Raw genomic sequence first — 15,689 nt, forward strand, 5'->3', positions numbered from 1 at the left:
ACACCACACCTGGCTGAACCTTTTTTTTTGAGATGGAGTCTCGCTATGTCACCCAAGCTGGAGTGCAGTGGCACAATCTCAGCTCACTGTAACTTCCACCTCCTGAGTTAAGGCGATTCTCCTGTCTCAGCCTCCCGAGTAGCTGGGATTACAGGCGCGCACCACCATGCCTGGCTAATTTTTGTATTTTTAGTAGAGACGGGTTTCACTGTGTTGGTCAAGCTGGTCTCGAACTCCTGACCTCATGATCCACCCACATTGTCCTCCCAAAGTGCTGGGATTACAGGGGAGAGCCACTGCAACTGGCCCTGACTGAAACTTCTGTGAGCACTGCGTGCTAGGCACCTACTAATCTCTTTGCATGTGTGGTCCTCATGACCCTCTTACTCATCCAAAAGCTCCATGGCTTAGTCTGTGATTCATTTCACAGGTGAGGAAGCTGAGGCCCAGAAGAACTTGCCCAAGGTCACGGAAGCAATAAAGCTTGGTTTGGATCCAAGGAGTCCCATCCCAGTGCCTAGATAGGGTGGGCTCTTACCCACCTTGGAAGGTGTGTGTAAAGCTGCTTTGAAATAAGAGGCATGACACAAATGACAAATGATGTCAGTTTCATTGTTACAGTTACCAGTATGACAGGTGGGAAGGGGCCAGGTGTGGGTTCTGGCAGGAGGGTCCTTAAGAACACTAGGTCCTGGCAGATGCAGCCCTGGGAGCAGCCACGAGGGGGCATCAGCCTGCATAGGCAGCTCCAGGATGTCGATCGGGAGCTGGTACCTGGGTCAGTGAGTGATTCCCGGGCCCCACAGGGCGAGCCCTCCACAGGGTAGGTGGGCCCAGGAACCTCCTTTCTCAGGCCAGGACTCCCAAGGCCTGGCTTTGGTGGCACCCGTCCGTTGCGGTGCAGTTTGGCGGTCACAGCCTGGGGACCAGGTCCAGCTCAGCCAGCTCAGCAGCAGGTCAGTGCCCAGCCCCTTCCTGCGCCGCTGGGACGCCAGGCGCCGCTCAGGTCACCACGCAAAAGCCCTGGGTAATCTGCCGCCAGAAGTTGCGACTGCGGCTGCTGAGAGCCACCTTGGCCGCCTCCTGGAAGACGGCGTGGACGTTGTCATGGAGCCGAGCCGAGCACTCAAGGTAGGCCACCGCGCCCACGGACCTCGCCATCTCCTGGCCCTACAGGGAGAGGTGGACAGGGCTGCCGTGAGGGCGGCACTGGGCGGTGCTCACGTCCTGGCTTCCTTCCCTGGACAAGAGTGGAAGGTGGGGTCTGCCGGGCACCCACAGCTCCCGTACCCTGGCTGCCCAAGCACCCTCATGTACTTGTCCTGGCTGGAACGCAGTGGCATGATCTCAGCTCACTGCAAATCCGCCTCCCCAGTTCAAGTGATTCTCCTGCTTCAGCCTCCAGAGTAGCTGGGACTACAGGTGCCTGCCACCACACCTGGCTTATTTTTTGTATTTTGGGTAGAGATGGGGTCTCACTATTTTACCCAGGGTGGTCTGGAACTCTTGACCTCAAATGATCCTCCTGCCTCGGCCTCCCAAAGTACTGGGATTACAGGTGTGAGCCACCGTGCCTGGCCTTTTTAAAATTTATTTATTTTTTTTTCGAGACAGGGTCTTATTCTGTTGCCCAGTTGTCCAGGCTGGAATGCAGTGGTGCAAATCACGGCTCACTGTAACCTGGAAATTCTGGACTCGAGGGATCCTCCCGCCTCAGCCTCCCAAGTAGCTGGGACCAGGGGTGTGGCCACCATGCCCCACTATTTTTTTTACTTTTTTTGTAGAGATAGGGTCTCCCTATGTTGCCCAGGCTGGTCTCAAACTCCTGGACTCAAATAATTCTCCAGCCTCAGCCTCCCAAAGTCACAGGCATGAGCCATCGTGCCTGGCCTTCATTGTGTTTCTTACCTCTGTTCTGTGCTGGGCCTCTTTGCCTCTCAGGGCACCAAGAAATGAACTTCCCATGGACCCAAGCGTGTAGCAGAGAGGGACCAACAGTCTGAATATGTGGGTGCCTGCCTGGGCCTCCTCTCTGGGCCTCAGGTTGGTGGAACTGACTCTGATATGCCTACTTCCTTGTTCTACCTTCTGCTGGCAGAGGCTCCCAGGGTATTCTAGGGACCACTTCCAAGTGCTGGAAGTTCCTGACCCGACAGCCTCTAAGACGACCCCTGCTCTGACCTACACCCTGAGTGTGCTGGATGCCTGGTGCCACTGAGAGGCATCCAGAGGTCCCCTCCCCGAGTCACCCACTCCCACCTCAGGCTGGGTTTCCTACCCTGTGGTAGGTCACAGGCTCCAGCCCGTTTCTTCGGAGCTTGTTCACCAGTGATTTGTCCTTGCGCAGGTCAGTCTTGCAGCCCACGACGATGATGGGCACGTTCTTGCAGAAATGATTCACTTCTGGGTACCACTGCAGGGGGGCGAGGGGGCGTGTGTGAGCCCTGGAGAGTTCTGGCCCTCTCAGTGGGCCACTCTCCCGCTCCCCAGCCTGCACTCTGATATTGGTAATCTGCACAGCCAGCATCTAGGGAGAAACTACTCAGTACCAGACTCTCATCTAAGAATTTACACACATGGACCCATTAATCCCCCAAGTCCCCGGCAGCAAGTTCATAACCAATCCCACCGTACAGATGTGGTAACTGAGGCACAGAGAGGCAATGTAACTCGGCCTTGGCTGGAAATGGCAGGATTTAAGCCTAGGGGTGGGGCTCCTGCCCTTCTAGAATCCTGCCTCTCTGCTGAGTAAGGGCCCTCACGGCCACCCCCTAAACTGGGCAAAATATATAAGAAAAGAAGTGATCCTTTGAGAATAAATCTGGCCAGGTGTGGTGGCTCATGCCTGCAATCCCAGCATTTTGGGAGGCCGGGGCGGGTGGATCACCTGAGGTCACGAGTTCGAGACCAGCCTGGCCAACGTGGTGAAACCCCTGACTCTACTAAAAATACAAAAAATTAGCTGGGTGTGGTGGTATGCACCAGTAATCCCAGGTACTTGGGAGGCTGAGGGAGGAGAATTGCTTGAACCCAGGAGGCAGAGGTTGCTGTGAGCCAAGATCACGCCACTGCACTCCAGCCTGGGTGATAGGGAGAGATTCCATCTCAAAAAAAAAAATAATTAGCCAGGTGTGATGTCACGCGCCTGTAGTCTCAGCTACTTGGGGAGGCTGAGGGAGGAGAATTACCTGAACCTGGGAGGCAGAGGTTGCTGTGAGCTGAGATGGAGCCACTGCACTCCAGGTTGGGTGACAGAGACTCTGTCTCAAAATGAATAAATAAGTAAATAAATCTGCTCATAAAATGTTTGCAGCAGCTGTCTGCCTCAACTGCTTGCCTGGTGGAGGGAAGGCTGCTCTGCGAAATGTGAGGCCACCATTCCCCAGTTATTTCAGCCTGGACTGCAGGTGGGGGGCTGGGAATCCGGAGAGGGGGCTTTCTATCTCCAGGAGCACCGAGTCTGCCGGCTCAGGTCTCAAACTTGCCCAATAAAAATTGGCATTGGCTGGGCTTGGTGGCTCAAGCCTGTAATCCCAGCCCTTTGGGATGCTGAGATGGGCAGATACTTGAGGCCAGGAGTTTGAGACCAGCCTGGCCAACATGGTGAAAACTTGTCTCTACTAAAAATACAAAAATTAGCCAGGCATGGTGGCAGGAGTCTGTAATCCCAGCTACTCAGGAGGCTGAGGCAGGAGAATAGCCTGAACCCAGGAGGCGTGGCCGAGATTGCACCACTGCATTCCAGCCTGGGCGACAGAGTGAGACTTCGTCTCAAAAAAAAAAAAAAAAAAAAAGGCGTCAAACTACCTCATTCCTGGAACCACATGGGGCCTTCGTGGGGTCGCTGGCAGATCCCACACCCCACCCATCCACCAAAGTGTTAGTGAAAAAGGTCTCCTTGGTGCCTCCTACTTAACCCAGTAGTGAATCTGCTTTTTTTGAGACGGAGCCTCACTCTGTCACCCAGGCTGGAGTGCAGTGGTGTGATCTCGGCTCACTGCAGCCTCCGCCTCCCGGGTCCAAGCGATTCTCCTGCCTCAGCCTCCTGAGTAGCTGGGGCTACAGGTCCCTGCCACCACGCCTGGCTCAGTTTTGTATTTTTAGTAGTGACGGGGTTTTGCCATGTTGGTCAGGCTGGTCTGAAACTCCTGACTTCAAATGATCCACCCACCTCGGACTCCCAATGTGCTGGGATTACAAGGCATGAGCCACTGCACCCAGCCACCAGCACTGAATCCTCAGCCCTGCTCCTACCGGATCCCTCAACAGCCTTGACTCTGGGCATCACTCCCTCCTGCCTGACCAAGCCTGCACTTCACCCCAGGACCCCACTCTCCTGGTTCTCCTAGGTCTTATGGGGCCTTGTCCTCCTCCTCCTCTCCCTGGGGCTCAGGCTGTAGACTTTGCTCTCCTCTAGCTGCTCTCCCTCCCTGAGTGGCCTCCCCCAGGCTTTACTGCACCTGTAACTTCTAAACGTGCAGCTGCATTTAGGCAGCCCAACAGGCCTGCCTGCTCGGACGAATTGCAGACGCATGCCTTGCACTGCCTGCTGGACACCTCCACTAGGATGTCCAGCAGACCTGCCTTCTCCCCATCCCACTCCCCGTCCCCAGCTTGCTGCTCATTCTAGGCAAGGGCGACTCCACCTTCCAGCTGCTCTGGTAAAAATTCCTCCCTCCCATCCACCTCCAATCCATCAGCAAACCCTGATCATCAGCAAACTCCGCCTTCTAGATTGATTCAGAATCAACCCCTTCCTTGCCACCCCCACGGCTAGCACCCTGGTCCCAGGCACCACCGTCTCTCCTGGTCCCCAGTGCCCAGAACAGCACCTGGCGGACGGATGTGCTCAATCATTCGTTCTGAATGAATGGGTGGAGCAGGCTGCCTGGGTTCAAATCCAGTGTTACCACTTTAATAGATGTATATCTGTGGTGAGTGAATGGATCCAGGAATAATAATACTCCATAAGGTTGGCCGGGGTGGGTAAATGAGTAAATACATTCAAGTTCCCAGGGCAGTGCCTGGCACGTGGTCAGTCCTTAAAATTGTCGCCATCGGTGTTGTTGTTGTTGCAAATACTATCACAGATTGTACCCGGCAGAACCTCGGAGGCCCTGGCAGCAGTGGGTTAGGGGCTGTGCCATGGCTAAAGGTAGCTGGAGCAGACAGGAACTCAAGGGGCCACATCCCTGATGCCCGTGGGCAGCCTCTGAGAACCAGCAGCCACGAAGAGCTGCTGGACTCTGACTTGACGTTTCTCATACCTCGGGCAGGCGCAGGCTGTGGAGATGCAGGAGCCTCTGGGCCACCAGCAACCTCAGGCAGACTCGAAGTGGGAAGAGCCACAGCGTTTGGCGTCTGCAGCCTATCGTAGGCAAGGAGCACTGTACTGGGAGTCAGAAGGGCAGATGCTGCCACCAAATCCCTGTGCCAGGGACCCTGGGCAAGCCACTGCCCCACTCTGGGCCTCAGTTTCCCCATATATACGTCAGAGGCTCTGGACTCAATGTCATCTCGGGCCTGCCAACCTCTGACAGTCAGCTGGGTCAAGGGTGGGTGGCAGAGCCGAGTGGCCTAGCTAGGGGGCTATGCCTCCCTGCATCCCAGTACCTACCCGGGCAGAGACGTTGTCAAAGCTGTTCGGGCTGGTGACATCGAAGCAGAGCAGCAGGACGCTGGCGTCAGGGTAGAACAGGGGCCGCAGGCGGTCGTAGTCATCTTGCCCTGGGCAGAGTGGGGGTGGTCACTGCCTTCAGGGCTCCTGGCCCCTATCAGCACCGCCCCAATGTCAGGAAGTCACCCCATCAGATGGGGAGCTTCTGGGGACAGGGCCTAGTTTTGTGCCTCAGAGTCTGGCACAAATTTGGCTCTGAGGTGGCTACTCTATGTGAGTGCCCGCTTGGGGCAGTGCTCACCGCTGCCTGCGGAATGTCTGGAAGGGATGCCGGGCAAGGCAGAGGTCAGGCCTGGCGCCACCTGGAGGAACTGGGGCCAACTGCTCAGAAGCCAGCTTTGCCCTGAGCTTAGGAGTGAGACATGAGGGGTAGGTCGGAACCTGGCAAAGACATCTTAGCCTGTCCAACTAAGAGGGCTGCTGGGATGCCCTGAGTTTAGCTTAGAGCTCACCCTTGAATAGGCAAGGTCAGGAGGCTGGAGGGCAGAGGCCACACGGACAGGCAGATCTTACAGAAGCTAAAAGCAGGGAGGAGTGCTCAGAAGGCCAAGAGCAGTCCTAAAAGCGAAGCCCTGGATTCATGCTTGCCTCCAGACGTAGCGGGCAGCCCTGGGGTGCTGGGGGGACAGGTGGACATGGCTGCAGAGGCAAGGAGGGCTCAGGTTCCTGGGCCGACTCCTGGCCCATACCTGTCCCTTGGAGACTGGCTGGCCTCCCTGGTTCAGAAGAAGGCAGAGCGGAGTCTGTCCCAGGCATCTGGGGGACATCTGGGGCCCTGCCACCACCCCTGCACACCCACCTGCTGTGTCCCAGATGTGGAGGTGCACAGGCTTGCCTTTCACTTGCAGGTTGATCAGGTGTCGCTCAAACACCGTGGGGGTGTAGCTCTGAGGAGAAGCAGGGCAGGGCAGGGCAGCCTGTGAGGACGCTTCCGAGAGGCGCGGACCCTGGGCTGCTCATGGCGCCGCCCCCTCCGTGGGTCAGTGCAGTGCAGTTGTTTCTGAGAAGCCTCTTCCTTGGCCTGCCTGGGTGGCGGGCTAGAGGCTGTCTGTTTTTGCAAGGCCTTGAACCTCCCCAGCTTTGTTCTCAGTTGTGAAATGGGATTTTTTTAAATTTTTTTTAAGATGGGGTTTCACCATGATGGCCAGGCTGGTCTTGAACTCCTGACCTCAGGTGATCCACCTACCTCGGCCTCCCAAAGTGCTAGGATTACAGGCATGAGCCACAGCGCCCAGCTGTGAAATGGGAATATTAAAAGTCCCTACCGGCCGGGCGTGGTGGCTCATGCCTGTAATCCAAGCACTTTGGAGGCCAAGGCGGGCGGATCACCTGGGGTCAGGAGTTCAAGACCAGCCTGACCAACATGGTGAAACCCCGTCTTTAAAAAAAAAATAATAATAAATTAAAAAAAAAAAAAAAGGCCGGGCTTGGTGGCTCACACCTATAATTCTAGCACTTTGGGAGGCCGAGGCAGGTGAATCATGAGGTCAAGAGATTGAGACCATCCTGGTCAACAAGGTGAAACTCGTCTCTACTAAAAATACAAAAATTAGCTGGGCATGGTGGCGTGTGCCTGTAGTCCCAGCTACTCGGGAGGCTGAGGCAGGAGAATTGCTTGAACCCAGGAGGCGGAGGTTGCGGTGAGCCGAGATCGCGCCATTGCACTCCAGACTGGGTAACAAGAGTGAAACTCCATCTCAAAAAAAAAAAAAAAAAGTCCCTACCGGCCGGGCACCGTGGCTCACCCCTGTAATTCCAGCACTTTAGGAGGTCGAGGTGGGCAGATCACTTGAGGCCAGGAGGTCAAGACCAGCCTGGCCAATGTGATGAAACCTCATCTCTACTGAAAATACAAAAATTAGCCAGGCATGGTGGTGCCTGTCTGTAATTCCAGCTATTCAAGAGGCTGAGGCACGAGAATCGCTTGGGACCAAGAGGTGGCAGTGAGCCAAGATTGTGCCACTGCACTCCATCCTAGGTGACAGAGCGAGACTCTGTCTCAACAAAAAAGAAAAAAAGGCTGGGTGTTGTGGCTCACACCTGTAATCTCAGCACTTTGGGATGCTGAGGTGAGCAGATCACCTGAGGTCAGGAGTTTGAGACCAGCCTGGCCAACATGGTGAAACCCCGTCTCTACTAAAAATAGAAAAATTAACCAGGCGCGGTGGTATGCACCTGTAGTCCCAGCTACTCAGGAGGCTGAAGCAGGAGAATCAATTGAACCCAGGAGGCAGAGGTTGCAGTGAGCCGAGATCGAACCATTGCACTCCAGCCTGGGTGACAGAGCAAGACTCCGTCTCAAAAATAAAAGTCCCTACCACAGTGCCACCTGCTATAAGGATTCAGTGAGGTATTCCATGCGGAGCACTTAGCTCAGGGCCTGGCATAAAATCAGCACATCTACATTCCAGCTACGTTATTTTTATCATTGCCCTCTGGAGAAGGGCAGGGTTTTTTCCTTTTTTTTTAGAGAAGGGTCTCCCTGTGTTTCTGAGGCTGGAGTGCAGCAGCTATTCAAAGGCACCATCATAGCTCAATGCAGCCCCAAACAATCCTCCTGCCTCTGCCTCCCGAGAGCTGGGACCACGGGCACATATCGTTGGGACTTCCATTTCTGTTGTCCCCTCTTCCTAGAACGACATTAACCTCCATGTTTATTCATTCCTTGTTTCGTTCGTTCATCTATTTGCTCAGCAGCATTAGCACCTTCTCTAGGCCCAGTTCTAGACACTCGGAAGCAGGCAACGAAAGACTCAATCCCTGCGCTGGGGAACTCGCAGCTTTTTGGGGTTCTTCTCTTGCCTCTCAACCTCTCACAATCCAAACAAGACACCCCCCCTTTTTTTTAAGATGGGATCTTGCTCTGTCGCTGAGGCTGGAGTGCAGTGGTGCGATCTTGGCTCACTGGAACCTCCACCTCCTGGTTCAAGCGATTCTCCTGCCTCAGCCTCCCAAGTAGCTGGACTACAGGAGTGTGACACCATGCCCAGCTAATTTTTTGTATTTTTAGTAGAGACAGGGTTTCACCATGTTAACCAGGATTGTCTTGATCTCTTAATCTTGTGATCCACTGGATTTGGCCTCCCAAAGTGCTAAGATTACAGGCGTCAGCCACGACGCCCAGCCTGTTTTTGTTTTTATGCTTTTTGTCTTTTTGCTTTTTCATACATATTATTTTTATGTATCTTTTTCTTTTTTGTAGAGACAGAGTTTTGCCATGTTGCCAGGCTGGTCTCAAACTCCTGAACTCAAGCAATTCACCCACCCTGGCCTCCCAAAGTAATTTTTCGTAGAGATGGGATCTTGTCATGTTGCCCAGACTGGTCTTAAACTCCTGGACTCACGAGATCCACCTGCCTTGGCCTCCCAAAGTGCTAGATTACAGGTGTGAGCCACCACGCCCAGCCCAGTGCCCCACGTTTGGGCTTTCTTCTTTGTTCTGCCTGGGCTTGGGAGGAGGTCACTCAGGACAGAGGCCCCTCACTCCAGCCCTGCCCAGCCTAAGCTGACTGCCTTGCCATGAAGGTGAGAGGAATGGGCAACAGGCCAGGTTTCGTACATAGATGAAAATGCAGGAATGAAGAGGAAGCTTTTGCAAGATGGGTCTGCACAACAGGTAAAGACATTTGCAAAACTCTGCCATAACCTGTGCCCTTTGCTTCAAGGGGCATGCTGGGCTGCCTGCTTTTGGGTCCCTAGGCCTCGACTGACTGCTCAGGGCCGGTTGGTGGGGCCACAGTCTGGGGGGCCCCTATCCTCTTCCCTTCGCATGCTGGGTGGGGCCCCCACCTGCCTATGACTCAGGAGAATTTCGTGCCTGCCTGCCTGCCCGCTGGCCCTCTGAGTCAGGCTCTGGCCAGCTGGGAGGGGCAGCACCTGAGCAGTGGGTCAGCACCATCCTCCAGGGAAGCTGCAGGGAGTGGGGTGGGGAGAAAGGCAGGTCCCAGAGTGGGCAGCTGAGGAAGACGGAGACGTCAGGATGGCCTTGAGGTAAGGGCTGGCCCCACCCCAGACTCTAGACATGCTGTCACTCCCTCTACCAAGAGGAACCAACAGGAACAGACAAGGGCCTCACCCACCTCGCCATCCTCCCTTGCCTGCTCAGGGCGCCCTCCTTCAGGCCCTTTGCCTTGTGGTGGGCAGTGTGACCTGATAGCTAGGAGCGCTAGCTTTTGGGTTTAGATGTGCCTCGCTTAAGACTTGGCCCTGGCACTTACCAGCTATGTGACCTTAGGACGGTCCCCTCACTGGTTAAAGGGGAAGAGTGTCACCCCATGATGTGGGAGGGAGGATGGACTGACAGGTGAGGCCCCAACATAAACACCCACCAACGGGAACGCTGGTGGCCAGGAGCCGTGTCCACACCAGCCCCCATCCATCCTTCCAGAAATATTACCTTCTCCAGTGATACGGTTTGGCCGTGCATCCCTACCCAAATCTCATCTCAAATTGTAATCCCCACGTATGGAGGGAGGGATGTGGTGGGAGGTGATTGTATCATGGGTGGTTTCCCCCATGCTATTCTTGTGATAGTGAGGGGTTTTTTTTTTTTGACGAGTCAGGCTGGAGTGCAGTAAGAGCGATCTTACTCACTGCACCCCTGCCTCTAAGGTTCAAGCGATACTCCTGCCTTAGCCTCCCAAGTAGCTGGGATTATAGGTGTGCCACCACACCTGGCTAATTTTTGTATTTTTAGTAGAGATGGGGTTTTACAATGTTGGCCAGGCTGGTCTCAAACTCCTGACCTCAAGTGATCTGCCAGCCTCGGCCTCCCAAAGTGCAGGGATTACAGATGTGAGCCACCATGCCTGGCCAATAGTGGTAATCTTCTTACGAGATCTGATGGTTTAAAAATGTGGCACTTCCCTCTTTTCTCGTTCCCTCTCCTGCCACCCCGCGTAAGACGTGCCTTGCTTCCGCTTCACCTTCCACCATGATTGTAAGCTTCTGAGGCCTCCCCACCCATGCAGAACTATGAGTCAATTAAATCTCTTTTCTTCATAAATTACCGAGTCTCAGGTAGCTCTTTATAGCAGTGTGAAAATGGACTAATACCCCCAGACCCTCACCAGCTTCTGATCTTTGTCCTAGAGCAGGGGCCTGTCATTATGAAGGGCACTGGTGCGCTTGCATCTGAGCTCCCAGCTTGACCACCCACTCACTCAACTTCTTAATCTGAGCTGCAGGGCAGCCTGCTGGGAATCTCTTGGGGCACATGTTTCAGTGTTTTGCAAATGCCCATGGCAATTACCTCGTCACCACCATTCTCTAAGGATCTTCTGTGTGTGGCTGTGTACTGGCTGGCACCATCTCTGATCCTTGCAAGCTTGGAACATCAGTACCACCTCCACTTTCTGATGATGCCAGAGAGAGGAAATTACTTGCTCAAGGTGACACACTGGACAGCTGGCTAGTGACAGAGCCAGGTCTTTGTGGTTCCAGAGACCAGGCTCTGTCCCCAGCCACCTGCATTTCCTGAGATTACCAACTCCAGTTCCTGGAGACAGAAAGGGGCTGGGTTTCCCCTCTGGCTTGTAACTGTCACAGCCCTTTCCCCCACTCTAGACATCACCCTAGAGACTCTGTCTGTACCTTTTGTCGTGTTGTTCTTTGACCCCCAGGCAGCGTCACCCTCTGTCCATGGGACCAATGGCGCCTAATCTTATCTGTTAAGCCGTCCTCAGCTGAAAAAGAAGGGCTGGGCCTGTGCTGGACCAGGACAAAGATGACTCAGGCTTGGGTCTGCCCTCCAGGAGCTCACAGACAGAAAATAGATCATTACCAAGATAGGGGACCCCGCTCAAGAGGGGGTGTCAGGGTATCCCTGGTTAGGACACACATGGGAGTCCAAGTACAAACCAGGAAGGACTCAGGGGGTTCTAGCCAGCAGGGCCCGGTGCTCCCCACCACCTCCTATTCACATGCTGGTGTGGGGGCTGCCAGGCTTTGAGCCTGTGGGAATGGTTGCAGCCCCAAATGCCAGCCAGGACTGGGCAGAGGCTGACACCCAAACCTGGGGTTCTCCTCGCCCCAGGAGCTCTCTCCATCTTGCCCTCCCCTGCTGCTCTGAATCCGGGGTTGGGCCACAGCTAGGTGAGGGTCACTGACGTCCCTCAAAATCCTCAGGCTGCTCTTGGCCCTTTGCTGTGTGCAGGAAGTCTGGGAGATGGACTCCAGACTCCTAGCTGCTGGCCCTTTGTGCTTCGAGGGCTATCTGAAGGAGGAGTTTGGTGCCAGGAACAGGGACAGGAGGAGGCTGGGTCCAGCAGGCAGAGCATGGGGGGCTGTGGAGAATGCCCTGATCGGGAGTGGGAAGACCTGGGCTCCAGATCAGTGCTGCCACCGCTGGGCCATGTGCGTCAGGCAAGCCTCTGGGCTCTGGACTCAGTTTTCCCATCTGCAAAATGGAGCCTTTCCAGCTCTAAGACATTGTGGGTTATCTCTTTCTTTCTCTCTCTTTTTATTTCTCTCTTTCTTTCTTGCTTGCTTGTGTGCCTTTCTTTCTTCTTTCCAATGCCACAACCTCAGCCTCTGCTTCCTGAGTTCAAGCGATTCTCCTGCCTCAGCCTCCCAAGTAGCTGAGATTACAGGTGTGTGCCACTGTGTCTGGCTAATTTTTTTTGTACTTTTGGTAAAGACAGGGTTTCACCATGTTGGCCAGGCTGGTCTTGAACTCCTGACCTCAGGTGATCTGCCCGCCTTGGCCTCCCAGAGAGCTGGGATTACAGGCATGAGCCACCGCGCCTGGCCCCTTGTGCATTCTTTAAAATGGCTCTCCTGTTCCTGGGAATCCAGGGCCCTCGGACAAGAGAAGAGCCTGGACAAGTCCAGCCCATCCCCCTGGTGACAAGCATGGCCTCCCCACATTTCTGGCCAGCTCCAGAATGTCCCTCAAAGCATTCACATCTTATCAACTGCAAGATGCCCATTTCCACATCATAACTGCTCTGAAATCGGGATGATCTCACCACCAAGGACATCTCAGAGCTGATGGTGAGGCACCAGCCTTCCAGCCCCCACCCATCAGGTGCCTTCCCCTGGGACTAGGCCGCCTGTCCCTCTGTGGTGCTCTTCCCTGGGTGCCATCATTGTCGAGTTCCCATGGGCAGCATCTAGGGGCTCAGAAACATGTTCTCCCAAACTTAAAAAAATGTGTGACTTGCCGAAGAAGGTGACATCAGCTCCACAGGCTACTAAAAAGTGGCTCAATGCCGCTGCAGCAGAAAGCACATGGCAGGGCCCAACACAGCCCCGGGACTTACAGCCAAGGGTGAGAGACAGGCAGGACATCAGCATGATAAGAACTACAGTGTGATAAGAACCAGATAGGCCCGACCTGCTCTGCCTATGCTCAGGTGCCCCAGCACCTGTACAACTCCAGGGGCTTAGAGGATGCTGGGAAGAAAAGGAGGAAACGGTGGCTCACACTTGTAATCCTAGCACTTTGGGAGGCTGAGGCAGGCAGATCGCTGAGGCCAGGAGTTTGAGACCAGACTGGCCAATATGGCAAAACCCCGTCTCTATTAAAAATATAAAAATAAGCCAGGCATGGTGGCAGGTGCCTGTAATCCCAGCTACTCAGGAGGCTGAGGCAGGAGAATCACTTGAACCTGGGAGGCAGAGGTTGCGGTGAGCTGAGATTGCACCATTGCACTCCAGCCTGGGTGACAGAGTGAGACTCTGTCTCAAAAAAAAAAAAAAAAAAAAAAAAGGAGGAAGAAGAGATGCTGGGAGCAACCCCGTGGACTCCCAGGACAACAGGGCTGAGAGGCGGCAGAGCAAGGACTGCCTGGTGCCCATGGAGTCTGCCTGAGCAGTCAGTGAGCATGTCAGGAAGGATTAACAGTGGGCATGCCCACAGCGCCAAGGACGTGCCAGGTACCGCACGGGAGCTGCCTATCAGCCTCCCCAGGCTCATCTCACCACCACCCTACAGTCCCTCTACCCCATGGGGCTATTGTGAGGAAACTGAGGCTCAGAGAAGCTAAGCAGGTTACAAAAGGGGCACGGGGCTCCTAAGAGGAGAGCTGAGGCTACAGCTGGCGAGCTCCGCCCTCCACGACAGAGCCATGGCACGTGCATTCCAGCGGCAAGAGCTGGAGGGGAGACAATGTTTCCCAAGAGGGACATGTGCCAACTCTCCATGAGTCCTTTCTGTGCACAGGCTGGGGCTGAGTGTTTGACGTCTGTTAACTCACAGTCACGGTGACCCTGTGGATGGGCACTGTCACTCACCTGGATGTGGTTACGGACATAGGCACAGCGGGGTTGGGGGACTTGCCCAGGGATACAGGGCTGCAAAGCCGTAATTTGAACCTAGGCAGTCGGCTCCCGAGCCCTCAGTCCCTCTTGGCGGAATTGTGCGGCCAGGTGCTGTCTTAGGGTCTTGTGTGCACCCAGGTTGCCTCATTCAGTCCTTGTGCCACCCCTCCCAGGTAGGTGCCATCCTCCTGCTTTACAGATAACATCACTGAAGAATTCATTCCCAATGGCATGGAGAGAAGAACTCTGCCCTGGACTCCAGGCCCCGCTGGGACAGGCGCACAACCTGGGCCGCTCTGGCACGGACAGTGCACACCCGGGCGCGCGAAAGGAACCGGGCGAGGCGGGGGCGCGGGGCACTCACCTCGGGGAAGGCCCCATCGGCGAAGACCGTCAGCAGCGACGTCTTCCCGCAGCCGCCGTCCCCCACCAGGACCACCTTGACGGAACACACGCCTTGGGGGGACTCCTCGCCCGCGGCCTGGGCCGCCGTCATCCCGGGCCGGGCAAGGAGCGGGCGGGCAGGCGGCTGCGGCGCAGGGACCGGGACTGCGCGGGGCAGGCCCGGCGGGGCAGGAATGTGGAAGGGGCGGGGCGGCGGGAGGAAGTGCGAGCTGGGCGCCCCGAGAGTCAGGTGAGAGGCTCGGGCTGCTGGGCTGGGGCCCTTCCCCTCCAGGCCCGCTAGGCCCCTGAAGAAACGCTGCCCGAGCACCTACTGTGTGCGGGCGGCGCTGGGGCCACGGGAGGTCGGAAGGGAGAGGACAAACAGCAAGCCGTGACAGTGGGAGGGGGTGTCCAGTGCTGGGTCCCAGATCCCGGGCAGGAGCCAGTGACCTTTACCAAATGAATGAATGAATGAATGAATTGTGCATTTCTCCAGGGCCCTGAGGACAGAGAACAACACAGGTGCTTCCTGCCAGGTGGGAAGAGGATGACCTACTTATGGGTCAGTCACCGGCCCTACCAGGCCTGGCTGGCCCTCCCTCCACCGGCACAAGGAAGCTTTGCCGCAGTTGGGCAGCCCCCTGGCTCACACTGGCTGGTCACGATCTAGGAAAGCGATGGAACCTTCCCTCTATAAAGTATGAATGTTTCTTATTATCACACCGTGAGATGTCCCCCTGGTGCCCAAGGGCCTGGGGACCCTGAACTGTTCAAGACCAAGTCCAGGCCCTGCCTTGAGAAGCCCACAGCCTAGAACCGTAGACAGGCAGGCCATCAGTGTGATCAGAACTACAGCGAGGGCAGGGACAGGCAGCAGGACGGGAGTAGGGGAAAGGAGCTCCTCGCCCAGGTTGAAGGAGGCAGGAAACCCTTCTGAAAAGAGCCTCAGAGTATTGAGGAAAAAGTGAGACAGTCAGGTGGGGGAGGGAAAAGGTGTTCCACAGGAGATTGCCACAGGTGCGAGGCCGTGGAGGCCGGAGCGGAATGCTGCCCCGCCGCCCCAGCAGAGGGTGAGGCTCGCCTGGGGAGCTGGTGCTTGCACAGAAGAGCACTTTGGATGCCAGGAATAAATCCAGCGTTGAACTGGAAACCCATTGTCACCTGATCTCTCCACCTCTCCTAATGACCGGAGTTGAAATCTTTTAAAAATGGGCACAAGGGTCTTCCCAGATCTTGGACTGTTTCTATTGAAGCTTAAAAGAACAGGGAGCAGTTGTTGTTAGGTCCCGCCTATTTATTCATTTATTTTTATTTTTTATTTATTTATTTTTTGAGACGAAGTCTCGCTCTTGTCTCCTAGGCTGAA

The 15,689-nt window shown here is 55.3% G+C and overlaps 1 protein-coding gene across 1 annotated transcript; it reads right to left on the bottom strand.

Annotated features, from left to right (window-relative positions):
* Positions 1–598: 598 nt before the first annotated feature.
* On the bottom strand, positions 599–14,435 carry LOC110568035 (rho-related GTP-binding protein RhoD). Its single transcript, XM_064364682.1, has 5 exons — positions 14,304–14,435; positions 6,477–6,564; positions 5,618–5,727; positions 2,279–2,413; positions 599–1,170 (listed from the first exon to the last, which is right to left on the bottom strand). The coding sequence occupies exons 1-5, from the start codon at positions 14,433–14,435 to the stop codon at positions 1,003–1,005; spliced, it is 633 nt and encodes a 210-aa protein (XP_064220752.1). The 3' UTR covers positions 599–1,002.
* Positions 14,436–15,689: the final 1,254 nt, after the last annotated feature.

This window comes from Aotus nancymaae, unplaced genomic scaffold, assembly GCF_030222135.1.
Source record: "Aotus nancymaae isolate 86718 unplaced genomic scaffold, 86718_ANA_hifiasm-v0.15.2.pri h1tg000059l, whole genome shotgun sequence".
NCBI lineage: Eukaryota > Metazoa > Chordata > Mammalia > Primates > Aotidae > Aotus > Aotus nancymaae.